Source organism: Artibeus jamaicensis, unplaced genomic scaffold (assembly GCF_021234435.1).
Source record: "Artibeus jamaicensis isolate MK-2021 breed Jamaican fruit bat unplaced genomic scaffold, CSHL_Jam_final contig_332, whole genome shotgun sequence".
NCBI classification, from domain to species: domain Eukaryota; kingdom Metazoa; phylum Chordata; class Mammalia; order Chiroptera; family Phyllostomidae; genus Artibeus; species Artibeus jamaicensis.
In genome coordinates, this window is record NW_026521788.1 from 24,392,392 (window position 1) to 24,408,273 (window position 15,882).

A 15,882-nucleotide genomic window follows, 5' to 3' on the forward strand; every position below is an offset into this window, starting at 1 on the left:
GTCTATCAGTTTCAGGGAGATCATGAATTCTCTAAAATTAGAGGCAAGTTTTAAGTTTATGTGCATGTATCAATATACACCTAGTTTTTTTTAATGTAATATAATTTTAATGATTTATTTTAAATTGTGTATTTTTTTTCAGGCAGAAAGAAAAAGTATAGGAAAATATAACAAACACATATACACAGATTTGACTATAGTTAAATTTTTCTTTCTTTTTGAAAATAAAATTTTACAAGTCAAGTCATCTCACTCCATCTCATTTTCCTCTCGCATCCTCCAGGGGGAATCACTGTTTCAAAGTTAGTGCATTTTCTTCTGATCCCTGTTTTTATGCTTTTATTATTTATGTATGTACCTTATAACAATATGCATTGTTTTGTGTGTTCTTACCATTAACATAAAAATTATACTTTACCCCATGTGTGAAATTTTCTAGAGAATGCACCTATAAAAGTGGAATTGCTGGGGTATAGTACCTAAGTCAGGCTGTAAATAACAATAGACCCCAAATAACAATGATAAGTAGAAGCTTATTTCCCCTACACATAAAAAAAATCAGTCTCAAGGGTAGTTCAAGCTTAACACAGAGGCCTGGCCCCAAGCACTGGTGTGGCCACACCCAGGATGGTTGCCATCTCCTCTCACCATCCACTGAAGATTCTAATCTTATTGACTATATTTTTAAGTTCTACATACTTGTTTCCAATTCTGTTTTGTCCTTCTACACCCTTATTTTGGTTATTAGGCTTCTTTTTTTATCTTTATGGTGATTTTTAAAAAGGCTTGTGCTACGGATTTTTCTAGATTATTCCGTTTATCTCCTGTTTGTTTTCTTATCAACTCCCTCTAATAATAGATATTTTCCTCATTTTTAATGCTTTATGGTGAACCATCTTCTGATGTAATTGTTTTATTGGGGTGGGTGGCCTCTAATCTTACTACCTGCTTTAGGGAAGGAAGTTTTACAGCCAGCTTCGGATGCTCTGTCAGGCCTCACAGAAGCTTCACCGGTACAGGCCAAGTTCTACATCAGTTTCTCAGCTTCAATATCCCCACTCCATGTGCAAAGTGTGTAAGTTAATACTTCAACCATGACAGGACCAGCTTTTTCTCTCCTAGAACCTCAGGCAGAGAGCCTCCTTACTGCTTCCCGAAGATTCGGAGCAAAAGTCTTGTGCTCCATTTCACTGTGGGGACACCTTTGCCAGGGTCCCAGACACGTTTTAGTCCCAGCCATCTCCTCTCCTGGGCCCAGGGCCATGCTTCCTGGCATCTCATGGTTGTTTAAACCCCAGTCCCTGGCTTAGGTCCTATATCCAAGCCATGACAAATTCAGCTCATGAGCTTCCTTCCCTTTGTTTGTGGAAGGAAGGGGGTAAACATTTGTGGCCAATTGTGCTTTTATTTTTAAGGCAAGAGTCGCTATCTTTCATCAGATTGTTAAATTGACTTAACCATTAGTGTTTAATTATAATGTGGGAATATTCCAATATTTAAAAGAGATTTTGAGGGAGTTGTTCATGTACGGCATAAGACTGCCTTGAAACTTTTGTCTTGAACTTACTTAAGAAAACATTAAGAAGATGTTTTCTTCTGCAGTGTAAGTTCATTCAATGCATTTAAAATACAGCTTGGTTTATAAGTTTATATTTATTTAGAAAACTTTCAGGAACTCAGTGGAGAAAGTGAGATTCACCAATACAAATAAATAGGTGAACCCAGGTTTTAAAAAAAAGGGAACTTTATTTCCCCCACAGTTTTGCCCTTAGGAGGAAATTGGTAAACAGGTGGGTGCCCTCCACCCCAGCAGAGGGCGGGTAGAAAATAACTGGGCTGAGGAGCTCGGGCCGATAGAAGTGGGTGATTATACTGGATCTCCGGGAGGGAGTTGGGCTGTGGAAAGTGTGATGTGAAAATATGTGGGGTTCTGCTGAGGGGGTAAAAAGACTGAGTCGCTCGGCAGAACATAAATGGCATGTTTTTTTTTTCTACAGACGTAAATGAATGTGAACTAAACAATGGCGGTTGTAGTGAGATCTGTGTAAACCTCAAAAACTCATTTCGCTGTGAGTGCGGGGTTGGCCGTGTGCTAAGAAGTGATGGCAGGACTTGTGAAGGTGAGAATGGGTACGAAGGGATTCGTATCGGGAGCCAGATCAAGGCCATGGGCTTATTCTTTGATGATCTTGAAACTGCCCACTGTTAGACAGGAGTAACAATATGGCTGTGTAAGAAAGTGACAGAAGGGATTCATCATCGTCGAGGTTGCTTGCAGATAGAATTCACTGTTAATCTTGTCTCCACGATTTCATAGGAGGAAGTGGCACTTAGTAAGAGGTAAAGAGCCCCCTTTTTAACTTGGAAAATTAAAATAGGTATTCCGTGTTTCTCAACGTCTGGTGTGCCCATGAATCCCCTAGGCTCTTGTTCGACTGCAGACTCCAATTTGGTATGTCTGGGGTCAGGTGAACATGTTGCATTTCTAAGTAGCTAACTTCAAGGTGACACCTATGCCTTGACGCCAAGGAGCACACCTGTGGTAGCAAGGTAACCCAAGCAGGAAACACAGATGGTTTGCAGCAAACTTCCCTGCTGAGGAGAACCATCCGGGTGCTTTCAAAGCTGGCCCTTCCCAGGTCTCTCTCCTGGAGAAGGTTCAGTGGGGTGGGATGCATGTTTTTCCCAGTTTGGGAAACTGGTTTACATGAAGCCATCCCCCACCCCCACCCCTTACACTTTGCATTTATTGAAAATTAATACAGTGTTTGGAGATGAGTAAAATATCTATTTCTAATAGTGTGACTGCTTTATATATTTTATACGACTAAGTAATAAAATAGAATTTGTGATGTATGTTAAGTAATTGAAATGGAAATTGTTTACTATTATATATGAAACTTAGATTATGCCCTTCTCTAAGGCACATTTTGATCTTGCAAATTATCACAACCAAAATTTGAGCACTTCTATTTTAGTCTGAATCTCATGATATTTGGAATTGAGGGGATAAAAACCCAACTGGTGGCATATTATATGAAAATACGTGGCTTTATTATTATTATTATTGTTGTTGAGGACATGTGATTGTCCCACAGGATAATTGAATGTGTGGCAAAATAGAGTTGTAATACTGCTTACAAGAGTCTACTTATTCTACTTTTACTCAAAATAATAAGATCCTACCCCAAAAGTTAAAATTACGGCTGGCACCCACAATTTATTCCATGGAACAAAGTTTGCATTATTAACTGAAACCATTAACCAGAATATTAAACTACTTTAAATTTTATTGAACAATAGTAATGTCCTGAATTCTCCTTAGATCTTAATTATTTTATGCAATGATCTTTGCATATTTGAATATTGATGAGATGCCACACAAGGAACTTTGGTAAATATTCATGAGAATTTTATTGGAAAATTACAGTTAATGCTTATTAAATTTTCAAACCTAATAACCATAACTGAAAAATATTTTAGCAGAAGATAAAATAAGTGTATGAGTTATACTTTATGAATAAGATTCACATTTGTCATCCATAAATTGTACTGATAATCTAAACATTTATTTCTTTAGCTAGTCTGTTAGATAATTGCATCTTTTTAAAAATAAAAAGCTCTTTTAATTTTTAATAGTATTCATTGTTTCGTTTTGAAAGTTCGTAGATCATAGAGGAAGAAAAGACATAACTAAAATGACTCTCAATCACACTTGCCAGATGTATTCATTCTAAACATTTTGGTGCATCCTTATAAGAGACTTAAATCCTTTAAGGCAACTTAGAATTTCAATTTATTTTGTGCTTTGCAGTTTTTGACCTGAATGAACATGTCCAACCCTTCATTTTATAAATATTGAAACTGAGACTCGGAGAAATTAAATGACTTAGGAAGATCATTTTTTGTAGCTATAACTGGAAATCAGCTGATATCTTTTCTTAAGCATCTGGGATGATTGAAAGCACTCCCTTCTATTATCTTACCCCTAGCACAGGAGTCAGCAAAATTTGTCTGTATAGGCCCAATAGTAAATATTTGGGGTTTTGTGGACTGTACTGAACTCTGCCCTTATAGTGAGAAGGCACCATATACAACAGGTAAATGAATAGGCATGGCTACTTGGGTCTTCTTTCCCCAAAACATAGAGAAAAACAGACAAATCCAGATCCAAGGGCATTTTACAAAATGACCAGCTTAGGTGGGTAGACCTGTGGATGTTGTAAGATTGATCTTTGTAGCTGTAACATTTAATAAACATGTTTTGTGGGCTTTCCTATGTGTACCAGTGACTATTAGGCCCCAGTGATACTGTGATGGGCTAAGTATAAGCCCAGATAAAACCACCCCCTTTTCTCGTGGTTTCTATTGCAGACATTGAAGGGTGCCACAATAACAATGGCGGTTGCAGTCATTCTTGCCTGGTGTCTGAGAGGGGCTATCAGTGTGAATGCCCCAGGGGCTTGGTGCTATCTGAGGATAACCACACCTGCCAAGGTAGTAACCGCACAGGCTTGACCTCTGCTCTGATTCATACTTCTCTCCCCACCCCCAACTCCCTACCTTTCTTATCCGGAAGTGTCAAGATTCTCAGCTTTGAAAAATGCCAGCTCTTTCCGTGGCATGCATCCCTACCTCTTCATCCTGGAATCTTCAAAAGAGAAGATTCCTAAGAAAAGATTACCAAAAAACTGACTTGACTTTACTGTTTTAAAAATTGTGGTAAAAAAGATATAATATAAAATCTACTATCTAAACCAATTTCAAGTGTATAGTTCAGTAGTATTGAGTATATTTATAGTGTTGGGTAGCAGATCTCCAGAACTTTTCCACTACACAAAACTGAACCTCTATACCCATGAAACCTCCCATTTCCCCTCCCCCAGCTGTACAGTGTTGGTCTTTTTGTGATTGGCTTATTTCACTTAGCCTAGGACCACAAGTTTCATCCGTGTAGCAGCATCTGACAGGATTGTCTTCCTTTATAGGGCCGGATAATATTCCATTGTATGGATATGCTACATTTTATTTATTCAGTCACTTGTTGACAGACATTTGGGTTGCTTCTACCTCTTGACTACTGTGAACAGTGCTGCCATGAACACGGTGCAAACATCTTTTTGAGATTCTTCTTTTAATTCTGTTGGATGGATACTCCAAAATGGGATTGCTGTAGCATTTGGTTCCTTTGCCTTTTGATTTGTTTCTTTAATTTCTATCACTAATTGTAGAACTAATACTCCATTTAGAAGTATAAGACGCTGCTGCAGTCCTTCTGTTTTCTAACAGATTATTGGGTGGCGAAACAAGTTGAAAGCATTAGAGAACGATTCCTCTCTCCACGCTTACAATACTCGCATCAACAATCCTCTGAGAACTATTTCCTGGAGACATAGTTTTGTCCAGGCCATTAATTCATTCATCCAGTAAAGATTAGTGAGCAACTATCCCTGGTTTACTTTCACTGTACAATTTGTATGATAAATCCTCAAATATTGATATTCTCCTCACATATTTTCTGATAGTACCCATCTGTATTCTCTTCGGGGTACAGTATTTGTAGAGTCTCGAAAGAACATGGGAATGCCGAGGAAAAGCAATCTTTTTATATTAAGTTAAAGTGGAATTTATAGTCGGGGTTTATGGCTAGTGAGCAGTGCAAAGACGATTTGGAAATCCTCCCTAGGTGCGCTGACGCCTTTGTGACCTGTTTTATGGAGCAGTAATTAACAGGGAGGCCAAAGCAGTGCCATTATCTAATTTAAGCCTGTATCAAAGCAGTAGTTTTTCTGTATTGCCAGTAAATTGTATTTGTGCTAAAAGTGAACCCTTTGGGTGTTTCGGTTCATGGAGTTATGGTAGCCATTCTTTGAAATACATGTCTCTTGAATTGAAACTTGAACACAATATTTCCTCATTCGGGGAATGACATATTTCAGGAGCATTATTCGACCACAGCCTTGGGAGTCAGGAGTCTTGGTTTTATCCATCGGTTTGTTTTGAGCCTCATAGATTTCCTGGAGGCTAGAACAAAAAGCTCAAATTGCATGCTGGTGAAACTATTTCTTCTAGAAGCCTTCCTTCCCCTCCTTCCCATTCAGGCTTCTCGGTTCTAACAGCAACCCCTTTCTGCCACAGTCCCCGTGTTGTGCAAGTCCAGCACCATTGAAGTGAGCATCCCCAGGGACCTGGTCGGGGGGCTGGAGCTCTTCCTGACCAACACCTCCTGCCGAGGCGTGTCCAATGGCACCCACGTCAACATCATCTTTTCCCTCAAGACATGCGGCACAGTGGTCAATGTAGGTTCCTCCTGAAGGACACTTGGGGAATGACCAAAAGCCAGTTACTTGGGAGGGAGCTGACAGAGGTATGCAGTATGGCTTGTGTGTGTTCTAGATGAAATCTTTCCATATGAAAGAATGGATTTCAAAAAATCAAATGTCATTCATTTAACAAATGTATTATTGAGCGTCTGACTACAGTCCTACAGTGACTGTGAGGATAGGAAGTTAAGGCAAATCCTGTTATTTCTATTCTCATGTAGCCCAGTCTCTCCCCATTGTGTAGACATTTTCCTGAGTGTATCAGCACTAATATTATTTTACTTGAAGAAAGTGACTGAGGCAGATGGTGGTCCATTTATGAGGTAGCAGGGGAGTTCAAGCATTGAACCAGGTGGAAGTAAAAGTATTTATACCTTCATCCAAGAATCTGTGCCCATTCCTGTGCTGGGGAGTCTCAGCGATACGTGAGATAAGATTTCCAATTTTTCAGTAGTATTGAGATGATAATACACACAAAATACAAGAAAGAGACAATGATCTAGATGACAGGTGCTGTAGGAAGCCAGAAAGGGGAAGACACTGGAGCAGCCCAGACAAGTAGGACTTGCACTGGGCCGGAAGCCTGTGTGTGGTTTACCTTGCATACAGGTGGAGAGGAAAAGATAGGACATTTCAGATGGGAAACAAATGAGCAAGTCCCAGAGCTTATGTTTATGCTGAGGTGAATGGGCAATGAAGCCTGACAGGCCAGGAATTCATATTGGAAAGGAAACTGGAAAAGTTCCAGAGATTTGTCTTGTGTGCCAGGGGAGGCATTTGGGGTTAAGCAGGTACTGTCGTGGTGAAATCAGAAGTGTGCAGGATGATGGAAGAAAGAGGATCTGGATCCCAGGGATCAATGCAGAGGCCCACGTGATCATTAGGTTAAACAAATATTTATTGAATCTGACTAAAACAAAATCAGAGAACTATTAGACTTGGGGTGAGACATGGAGGGGTTATTCAAGGAGAAGGTGACCCCAGTTTAGGCAAGTTGTGTTTGTTTTATCTGTGGGTAATGACTTGGGAATGCCCATGAGTCACTTTCTGACACACAGGAGAGCAGACAAGTCTGGATATAATGAATTGGAAATTATGTGCGTAAGTGTGACTGCTGAAGCTCTGCATGGGATGAGTTCAGCACAAGGTCATGCTGCAGCATAATCACCAGGTCTAGGATTACAGAAAAAAAATATACAGAAGCTGTTCTTTTCTAAAACATAAAAGCTTTGAAATTGCTAATTCTGCATAGCTCAGGTTTTATGAGTAATATTCCCAAGGAATGTGTGGGTTGACCATTAAGTAGTATGTAAAAAAAATATTAAAATGCTTCAGGCTTCAGCAACCAAATCACTAATGTGTTTTGAGGGCTGGAGATTGTTATGTTTATGAAAGGGGGGGGGAACCTTTGTAGAAACAAATGTAAAATCTCTTTCCTCTGTACCTGGCCTGGCTCAGGTGGTGAATGACAAGATCGTGGCTAGCAACCTTGTGACAGGCCTACCCAAGCAGACACCAGGAAGCAGTGGGGACATCATCATCCGAACCAGCAAACTGCTGATCCCGGTGACCTGCGAGTTTCCACGGCTGTACACCATTTCTGAAGGATATGTGCCCAACCTTCGAAACGCCCCGCTGGAAATCATGGGCCGCAGTCATGGAATCTTCCCATTCACTCTGGAGATCTTCAAGGACAATGAGTTTGAAGAACCTTACCGGGAAGCTTTGCCCACCCTCAAGCTTCGAGACTCCCTGTACTTTGGAATTGAGCCTTTGGTGCATGTGAACGGCTTAGAAAGCATGGTGGAGAGCTGTTTTGCCACCCCCACTTCCAGGATCGACGAGATCCTGAAGTACTACCTTATCCAGGATGGGTAATTATGCTGCTTAAAGGGTTTATTACTCCCAGTTCACAACTGACCTCTAGGTGCACGAGTACACTCAGTAATTACCCCAAACAATGTGGCGCTTGTGTGAGCTCTTAATTAGTTCAGAAACCATTTGTTGACATTTTGGAGGTGAAAACTGGTGAGGGACAAGGGAGTCAAAAATGACTGCAAGGGGTCTCACTCAGACAACTGCCTGGATGCCATTAATCAAGACAAAAAGAATATAAGTAAAAAAGCAGATTTGAGGTTAAAATATTGAATATGATAATTCCAAATAATAATTTTGAATTATAAATGCCTGCATTTAAGTTCTTTGACTACTCCATTTCCTACACTGTTCTTAACATCCCCTGTCTATTCTATGTCTACTAATTTGTACTTCTTAATCCTGCACATTTTTTCTCCATTTTCTTCTTCCCTCTCCCAATTGATAATCCTCCAAAAGGTCTCCATATCTATGATTCTGCTTCTGTTCTACTTGTTTGCTTAGTTTGCTTTTTAGGGTCAGCTGTTGAGAGTTGTGAATTTATTGTCATTTTAGTGTTCATCGCTTTGATCTTTTTCTTAAATAAAAATCTCTTTAACATTTCATATAATAATGTCTTGATGATGATGAACCTCTTTAGCTTTACCTTGTCTGGGAAGCACTTTATCTGTCCTTCAATTCTAAATGATGGCTTTGCTGGATAGAGTAATTTTGGTTGTAGGTCCCTACTTTTCATCACTTTAAATATTTCTTGCCAGTCCCTTCTAGCCTGAAAGTTTCTTTTGAGAAATCAGCTGACAGTTTATGGACACTCCTTTGTAGGTAACTATCTGCTTTTCTCTTGCTGCTTTTAAGATTCTGTCCTTATCTTTAACCATTGGCATTTTAATTATGATGTATCTTGGTGTATTCCTCTTTAGGTCTATCTTATTTGGGACTCTCTGTGCTTCTCGGACTTGTATGTCTATTTCCTTTGCTAGGTTGGGGATGTTTTCTTTCATTATTTTTTTAAATAAGCTTTCAATTTCTTGCTCTTTCTCTTCTCCTTCTGGCACCCCTATGATTTGAATGTTGGTACATATGAAGTTGTCTCATAGGCTCCTTAGCCTATCTTTGGTTTTGTTTTTTGGATTCTTTTTTCTTATTATTATTCTTATTGAGTAGTTTTTCTTCCTTGTTTTCTAAATCACTGATTTGATTCTTGGCTTCTTCCCCTCCACTGTTTATACCCTGTAATTTTTTCTTTATTTCACGTACTATAACCTTCATTTTTGCCTGTTTCTTTTTTATGCTTTTAAAGTACCCAGTAAGTTCCTTGAGTATCCTAATAACCTAATCACTCAAAGAGTGATTTGAACTCTGCATCTGATAGAATGCTTATCTCCATTTTACTTAGTTCTTTTTCTGGAGTTTCGTTCTGTCTTTCATTTGGGCAATACTTCTTTGTCTCCTTACTTTTGGAGCCTCTCTGTGTTTGTTTCTGTGTATTAGGTAGAGCTGCTTTGACCCCCTCTATTAGTAGTGTGTCCTATTGTAGAAAAGTGCACCTGGAAGTTGTATGGGGCAGAGACTTGGGTAATCGCCAGGGCAGAGCAACCCTTGTGAACCAGGGTGAAGGAATCTCTGATACGGTGTCACTGCTCTGTGGCTCTGTTGGGGGAGGGTTCAGAGAGGGGACTATGGCCACTACCTGGCCTCTGGAGTTTTGTTCCAGAGGAAGTTGTCCCCAAGCACTTGCCCTGATGCCAGACACTTCAGTTTCTCCCCCTACGCCACCGGTGCCCTTGTAGCTGCTGCCCCAGTGCTGGAGCCCAGAGGGAGTGAGTCTGCATAGGTCCTAAATCCTTTGTGAGCTCTGTAAGAGGAGACACCTGAGAATCCCACAGTTTCTTCTGCCACCCCAACTCCCACTGGTTTTTACAGCCAGAAGTTATGGGGGAATTATATTCCCGGCACTGGAACCCTGGGCTGGGTGGTCTGGTGTGGGCCTGGGATTCCTTGCTCCTAAGGTATCCCTCCTGATTTTTATCCACCACACATGGGAGTGGGACTGCCTGTTCCACGTCTCTGCCCCTTCTACCTATCTGGATTAACATGGCTTTCTTCATTCCTTGATTGTTGAACTCCCATACAGCTCGATTTTCTGATAATTCTAAGTGATAGTTGTTTTGTAGTTGAGTTGTAATTTTTGTGGTCGTGCAAGGAGGCAAGCTGTGTTTACCTACACCTCCATCTTGACCAGAAACCTGAAAACTTTTTAATGGCTCTTGATTTCTTTTGACTGATAAATGTAATTGTTTACCAGCAGGAATCCTTCTAGCATCAGATTCCTGTAGTCAGTCTCCTTAGCATGTTTTTAGAATATGGAAAATGTGTCATTCTAAGCTGGTTTGGATGGCCAGTAATAGGTCTCACAAGGATCTATATAGTCTTTTGGATTTATTGCCCTCTTAAAGTAATCTCCAGAAAGTTTTAAAAGAAAAAGTAGAAGCATCGTATTTTAACTTATTTATTTTTTAGATATATACTTAATGCTAAGTAGATTAGAGAATTGATTTACTTTTAGAGGGAGAGTACATTTCAGTTCCTTTTTAGTTTTTTTCTAGAGCCTTATCGGTATACTATTGACATACAACAAATATACATATTTAAAGTGTACAGTTTGGTAAGTTATGATGTATACACTTGTGAAACTATCACTACCATCAAAAATAATGAATATTTCTCTAACATCAAGAGTTTTCTTTTGCCCCTCATATTTACTCTTGCAAAAATAAATGTGTAATCATAACTCACCAGGGAATCATGTAATCTGCAATCTCAATAAAACGTGTGAAGTTTGTTTGTATATTCATTATTCAGACCCATAGGACATTTTTTTAGATAGCTCTAGGAAGGTGTACTATTTCATTTCCCAGCCCTCAGCACATACAAAGCAGAAAATAAAAAACTGTGGAATAAATTAAAATGCTTAAAAAGTAGAAACAAGAACTTAGAAACACAGCTGTGTCAGCCCATTTAATACAGGCAAAAAGTCCCATCTCTGGGACAGTCATGGGTACTACAGTCACGGTGCATGGGAGATAATCCCTCAAGATAAAAATCCAGCTCTCAGCCTGGCTCACTGTGCCTCACCCTCCGGTTTCTAGTTCCCCAGTTTCCACTCGTGTCAGAGGGAACTACGAGCAAGTCCCAAACTCTACTGTTACTTATTCCCTCCTGGCTCTGCACCTGCTATTGCCTCTGCCTGAAATCTTCCCCTTTTCTTCATGTGTAATTTGTACTGGTCCTTCAAGATTCAGTGAGGTTTATTTCCTTCACGAAGTCTTCCCTGATTCCTTCCAACCTGAACTAGAAACCTTCCTTCTCCTTCCTCCTCAATGCTGAGTCCATAATGAGGATCACTGAATATTTATTTGCCTGATGAATTAAACAGTGAGCATTTAGCATAATAGTGCAGAGCCTTAAGTAAACATAATGCTGTTCACTTACATCTATAAATTGTTTGATGATTTATTGTCCTCAGCTTAGATGTAAATGAGGCTGGTTTCCCCCGATATTTAACACATCTGATTCACCTCCCTCTAGCATTAGTTGATACATGGTCTAAGAATGCAAAATAATTTCATGCCAAGGCAAACCATTGCCTTGGAATGAGAAAGTTAATCTCCAGAAAAAGAAACGTATTGAAATCCAAAATCAAATATTGGGCAACTTTCGTATCATCAGTTTATTTGGTGTATCCTCCATCTATCATCATTCCTTTCTGGTAGCACATGAACTTGAAGTTTTCAGAACTAAATTGTTTAACCACAGCAAACACCACCCCAAGGGTCCAGAGTTTGTTCTGCATTCTATTCTGCAATGTATTGCATAGGAACAGCGCTTTCTACTTCATTTTCTCTTTTAAAGAAGAATGATAGTATTTAAATTTGATAATATATTTTATTTAACCCAATTTCTCCAAAATATTATCATTCTAACATCTAGTCAATAAAAAATTACTAGTGAGATATTTTACATTTCCTGCTAAGTCTTTGAAATCCAGTGTGTATTGTACTCTGTAAGCACATCTCAGTTCTTTTTTATTTTTTTATTCCAAGTTCCACACCCCTTATTATGTTTAGATAGATTTAAAATGCTGAGACACTTAGATGGAAGTGCCATTTTGATATTGCATTACCAGTGTTGTTGTTATAAATACTGGACTATACGCTCCTCGATTTCATAGACCATATCGTTCATCCACCTGTGCTCTGCAGCGCCCTGCACAGCACAGGCTGCACAGATTAGATGCACAACAAGAATTATCACGGCACATGATTGGAAGGTGGCAGAAATTAATTTTGCCTAAGGAAAATGAAAATAAATGCATAAATGCAAGAAATAACAGAAACCGCATTCTATGTTTACATCCTCTTCGGCTCAGCAGAGTAAGGTGATAATAATAATACAGGTCAAGACACCTTACTACTAAACCTTTTTGTTGGAGTTTTCAATGGAAAAGAGCAAGTAAAGAACTAGAAAGTGGTTCATTAGCACATGGAGCAGGTATCCAGTTTCACTGGCTTTATAGCTGATCCTCACTTTTTCCCTGGCCTGGTAAACAGAAACTATTAGGTGTCCATAAAAAGAAAAATGCTTAGAAAAAAACTTCATTTAGAATTCAGGGTGAAAAGATGATACAGTGTGGTCCTTGGCCTTTAACCTTTACGGGGAAACGTTTCATAAGTACTAAACCTTGGCCTCAAACTGGAAAATCTGTAATACTTCTTTTCCCCCAACTAACCCTGTAGGCCTGAGATGAAAACCCCAAACCCTGTTAAACTACAGCTTAGTATTAAATTTTGGGAAAGAGGGATTAAAACAATTTGGAGGTGAATGACTTTTCCCCCAATAGAACCAGTTATTTATTTGCTAAGAAACTTGGATCTTTATGCAGCTCTCTAAATTGGGGTTTTTTCGCCCTTGAATCCCCTTCAGGGGTAACTATGTATTAAGTATCCATAAATATTTATGAGCTCCAGTTAAACAAAAACCTTTTCAAACCAATAATAAAGTATGAGAATGCAGAATTCCTGCAATATATTGCAAATTAAAATACAGCCTTACAAAGAGACCTTTATGTCAAAAGGTATCTTTGAAATAAATGTCGCTGTTGCCGCTAATGCTTCTATACATTGACTTAGCTGGAGGTCCTTGTAGGCAGTTTGTGGGTACAGTGAACGACAGCTGGGACAGACAGTGCCCATGAGCAGAGCTGGGCCGGAGAGGAATTTCATTTTTCCTTCATTCTCAAAAAGCTTGGGTGCAGCCCAGCCTCCTCCACCCAGTTTCCCTCTGCTTGGACCACGTACGTTGGCCCGGACTGTTTTTCCACCTCTGCTTGAACAATCAAGTCTTACGTTCTCTCCTGTCCTACTTTAGCTGTGTTTCAGACGACTCAGTAAAGCAGTACACGTCACGGGACCACCTCGCAAAGCACTTCCAGGTTCCCGTCTTCAAGTTTGTGGGCAAAGACCACAAGGTAAGCTGAGCCCCCCCCCCCCAGCCACCTGAGCCTTCCTTCCCAATACCCAACTTGTTTACATCCTGCGAGCCCACAGTTACAACCTACATCACCTCTGTAAAAAGTACTGTAAAACTGGCCATCTGGAAGCTTAACGCTTTCATGAATGTCCTAACTATCTGCCCCCTCCCAATAAAATAACTGTGTTTGTTCAAAGAAAGTGCTATATGATCCAAATTTCAAACCCTTGTGGGCAGGTACAGCTGAAAAAGCCTGTGTAGTGACCTCAAGGCAAAGAATATGGCCAGAAAATTCACAGAAAAAAATAAATATTGAAATACTCAGTGACAATCGTACTTAAAATGCCAATTAAAACAATTGTGACACTATTTTATGCATATTAATGTATAAAAATTATGAATAAAAATGCCAAATTACATTGTACATTTACACAATGGCTGTATAAATTGGTATACTTTCTGGAAAGTTGTCTAGTAATATGTATAATAGCCATAAAATCACCATATGCTTTTTCCTAAAAATTTCAATTCTCAAAAACAATCAAGCAAAAGAAGAAAAATAAGACTCATTGGCTGTGTTTCTAGTGCTGTTATAAGGGGAGTGAAAAAAAGGCCCGCACAGGGCAGCCATATCAATTAGTGCAGTATTAAGTAGTTATTCAAATGGTGTCAAAATATGGAAATACAGAAAAAGGAGCTATGAAAAACTTGCCATAACAATTCACATACACATGGAATATGCTACTTTTTAATGTGCACACATGGATACAGAGGTTATAAGCAGTTTTATAGAGGAGGGTAAGCTGGAAGGGTTTTTTTCCAACAGAGTTGTTAAAACATTTCAACACAAATTTAAGAGATGAACACTCTTTTCCACACTGCTTTTAAGTGTGATGATGTCCTTTCCAGCTACATCACTGCTCCAGAACAAGTGCTAACCTCGAGGCTAATCCTGCTCTCCCTCCTCAGCTAGGCCACATGCTTTGGGGAGTTACTTATAGGAAGAAGCTCGGAGAAAGAACCTCTTTGCACAGAAGTGTATGGGAGCCAATGGTATTCCTCATCTCGATGTGAGGAGCGAAGGTGTTCACGTTAGTAGATGTACATTAGTAGATCAGAGGTCTCTCCTGGCCCTGAACAACCACATAAGTTGTGGACATGGGGTTCTCAATCCCCCGTGGGACTCCATGTATTTGACTAATGTGTGAATTTGGGCAAGTTCTCTCATCTCTCCACTGTCTGTTTTCTCATCTGTAAAATGAGGATGATAACATCTACCTCAAAGCGTTGTTGTTTAGATGAAATAAGATACATGAAACACGTGGCAGTATCTGGCTTCTAGAAAGTGCCCCACAAGCGATAGCTGTTACAATTTTTTGCTAATTGTAATTATGGTCCTTGCAGGAAGTGTTTCTGCACTGCCGGGTCCTTGTCTGTGGAAAGCTGGAGGAGCAGTCTCGCTGTGCCCAGGGCTGCCACCGGCGAATGCGCCGCGAGGCAGGAGGAGGGAGCACAGCTACTGCGCAGAGCCAGTTGCTGACAGGTGGCCCCATCACCATCGACTGGGAGGACTAGGACCCAAACACCCAAGACCTGTCTTTGGGCTGCCCACCTATTTGGACCTTCTCCCCATGCCCCCTGAGAACATTCGTCAACACAATAGAACCCTGGCACCTTCAAACCTCATACTGTGCGTCTAGATGCTCCTGGACTCGACTCCCTCTGATTCTGGTCCACTGGGTCTAGAGAGGGCAGCTCACTGCCCACCCACTGGACCCCTTTAGGGCTTCATCCTCCTATGGCTGAAAGCTCTGCTGTCCACACAGAAAGCAGTTCACCCCATTCCCTCCATTTCTTTTCTACAATAAAACACCTTGTATAGGATGCAGTAATACCACTAAAATCAGAAGTTGGGTATAATATTTCAAATTAAGAACTTAAAAAAGTAAACAGTTGCTTGAAATGATGCTTAAATACCCACTGACTTCTCAAATATGTAAATAATATACCCTGGAATCTCAATTCAAATACAGAATAGTTAAGGGGATTTGAAAATTCATCAATATAAGTGTGTACTAAAAATATTATTTGGATTTTCTCTTTCACAATTTTTTCTTCTGATGTTTTTATATTGCCTTAAGTGAAATATCTTCAA

At 39.8% G+C, this 15,882-nt stretch overlaps 1 protein-coding gene across 3 annotated transcripts in view; it reads left to right on the forward strand.

The window, feature by feature from the left end:
* Positions 1 to 15,879, forward strand: part of OIT3 (oncoprotein induced transcript 3) — a 32,692-nt gene extending 16,813 nt beyond the window's left edge. For all 3 annotated transcript variants that reach the window (XM_037130562.2, XM_053664013.1, XM_037130563.2), the window contains 6 exons: positions 1,998 to 2,120; positions 4,375 to 4,497; positions 6,139 to 6,299; positions 7,782 to 8,197; positions 13,626 to 13,725; positions 15,132 to 15,879. In XM_037130562.2, the coding sequence (XP_036986457.2) occupies positions 1,998 to 2,120; positions 4,375 to 4,497; positions 6,139 to 6,299; positions 7,782 to 8,197; positions 13,626 to 13,725; positions 15,132 to 15,302 (1,094 nt within the window). In that variant the 3' untranslated portion in view covers positions 15,303 to 15,879. The remainder of the gene's footprint in view (positions 1 to 1,997; positions 2,121 to 4,374; positions 4,498 to 6,138; positions 6,300 to 7,781; positions 8,198 to 13,625; positions 13,726 to 15,131) is intronic.
* Positions 15,880 to 15,882: the final 3 nt, after the last annotated feature.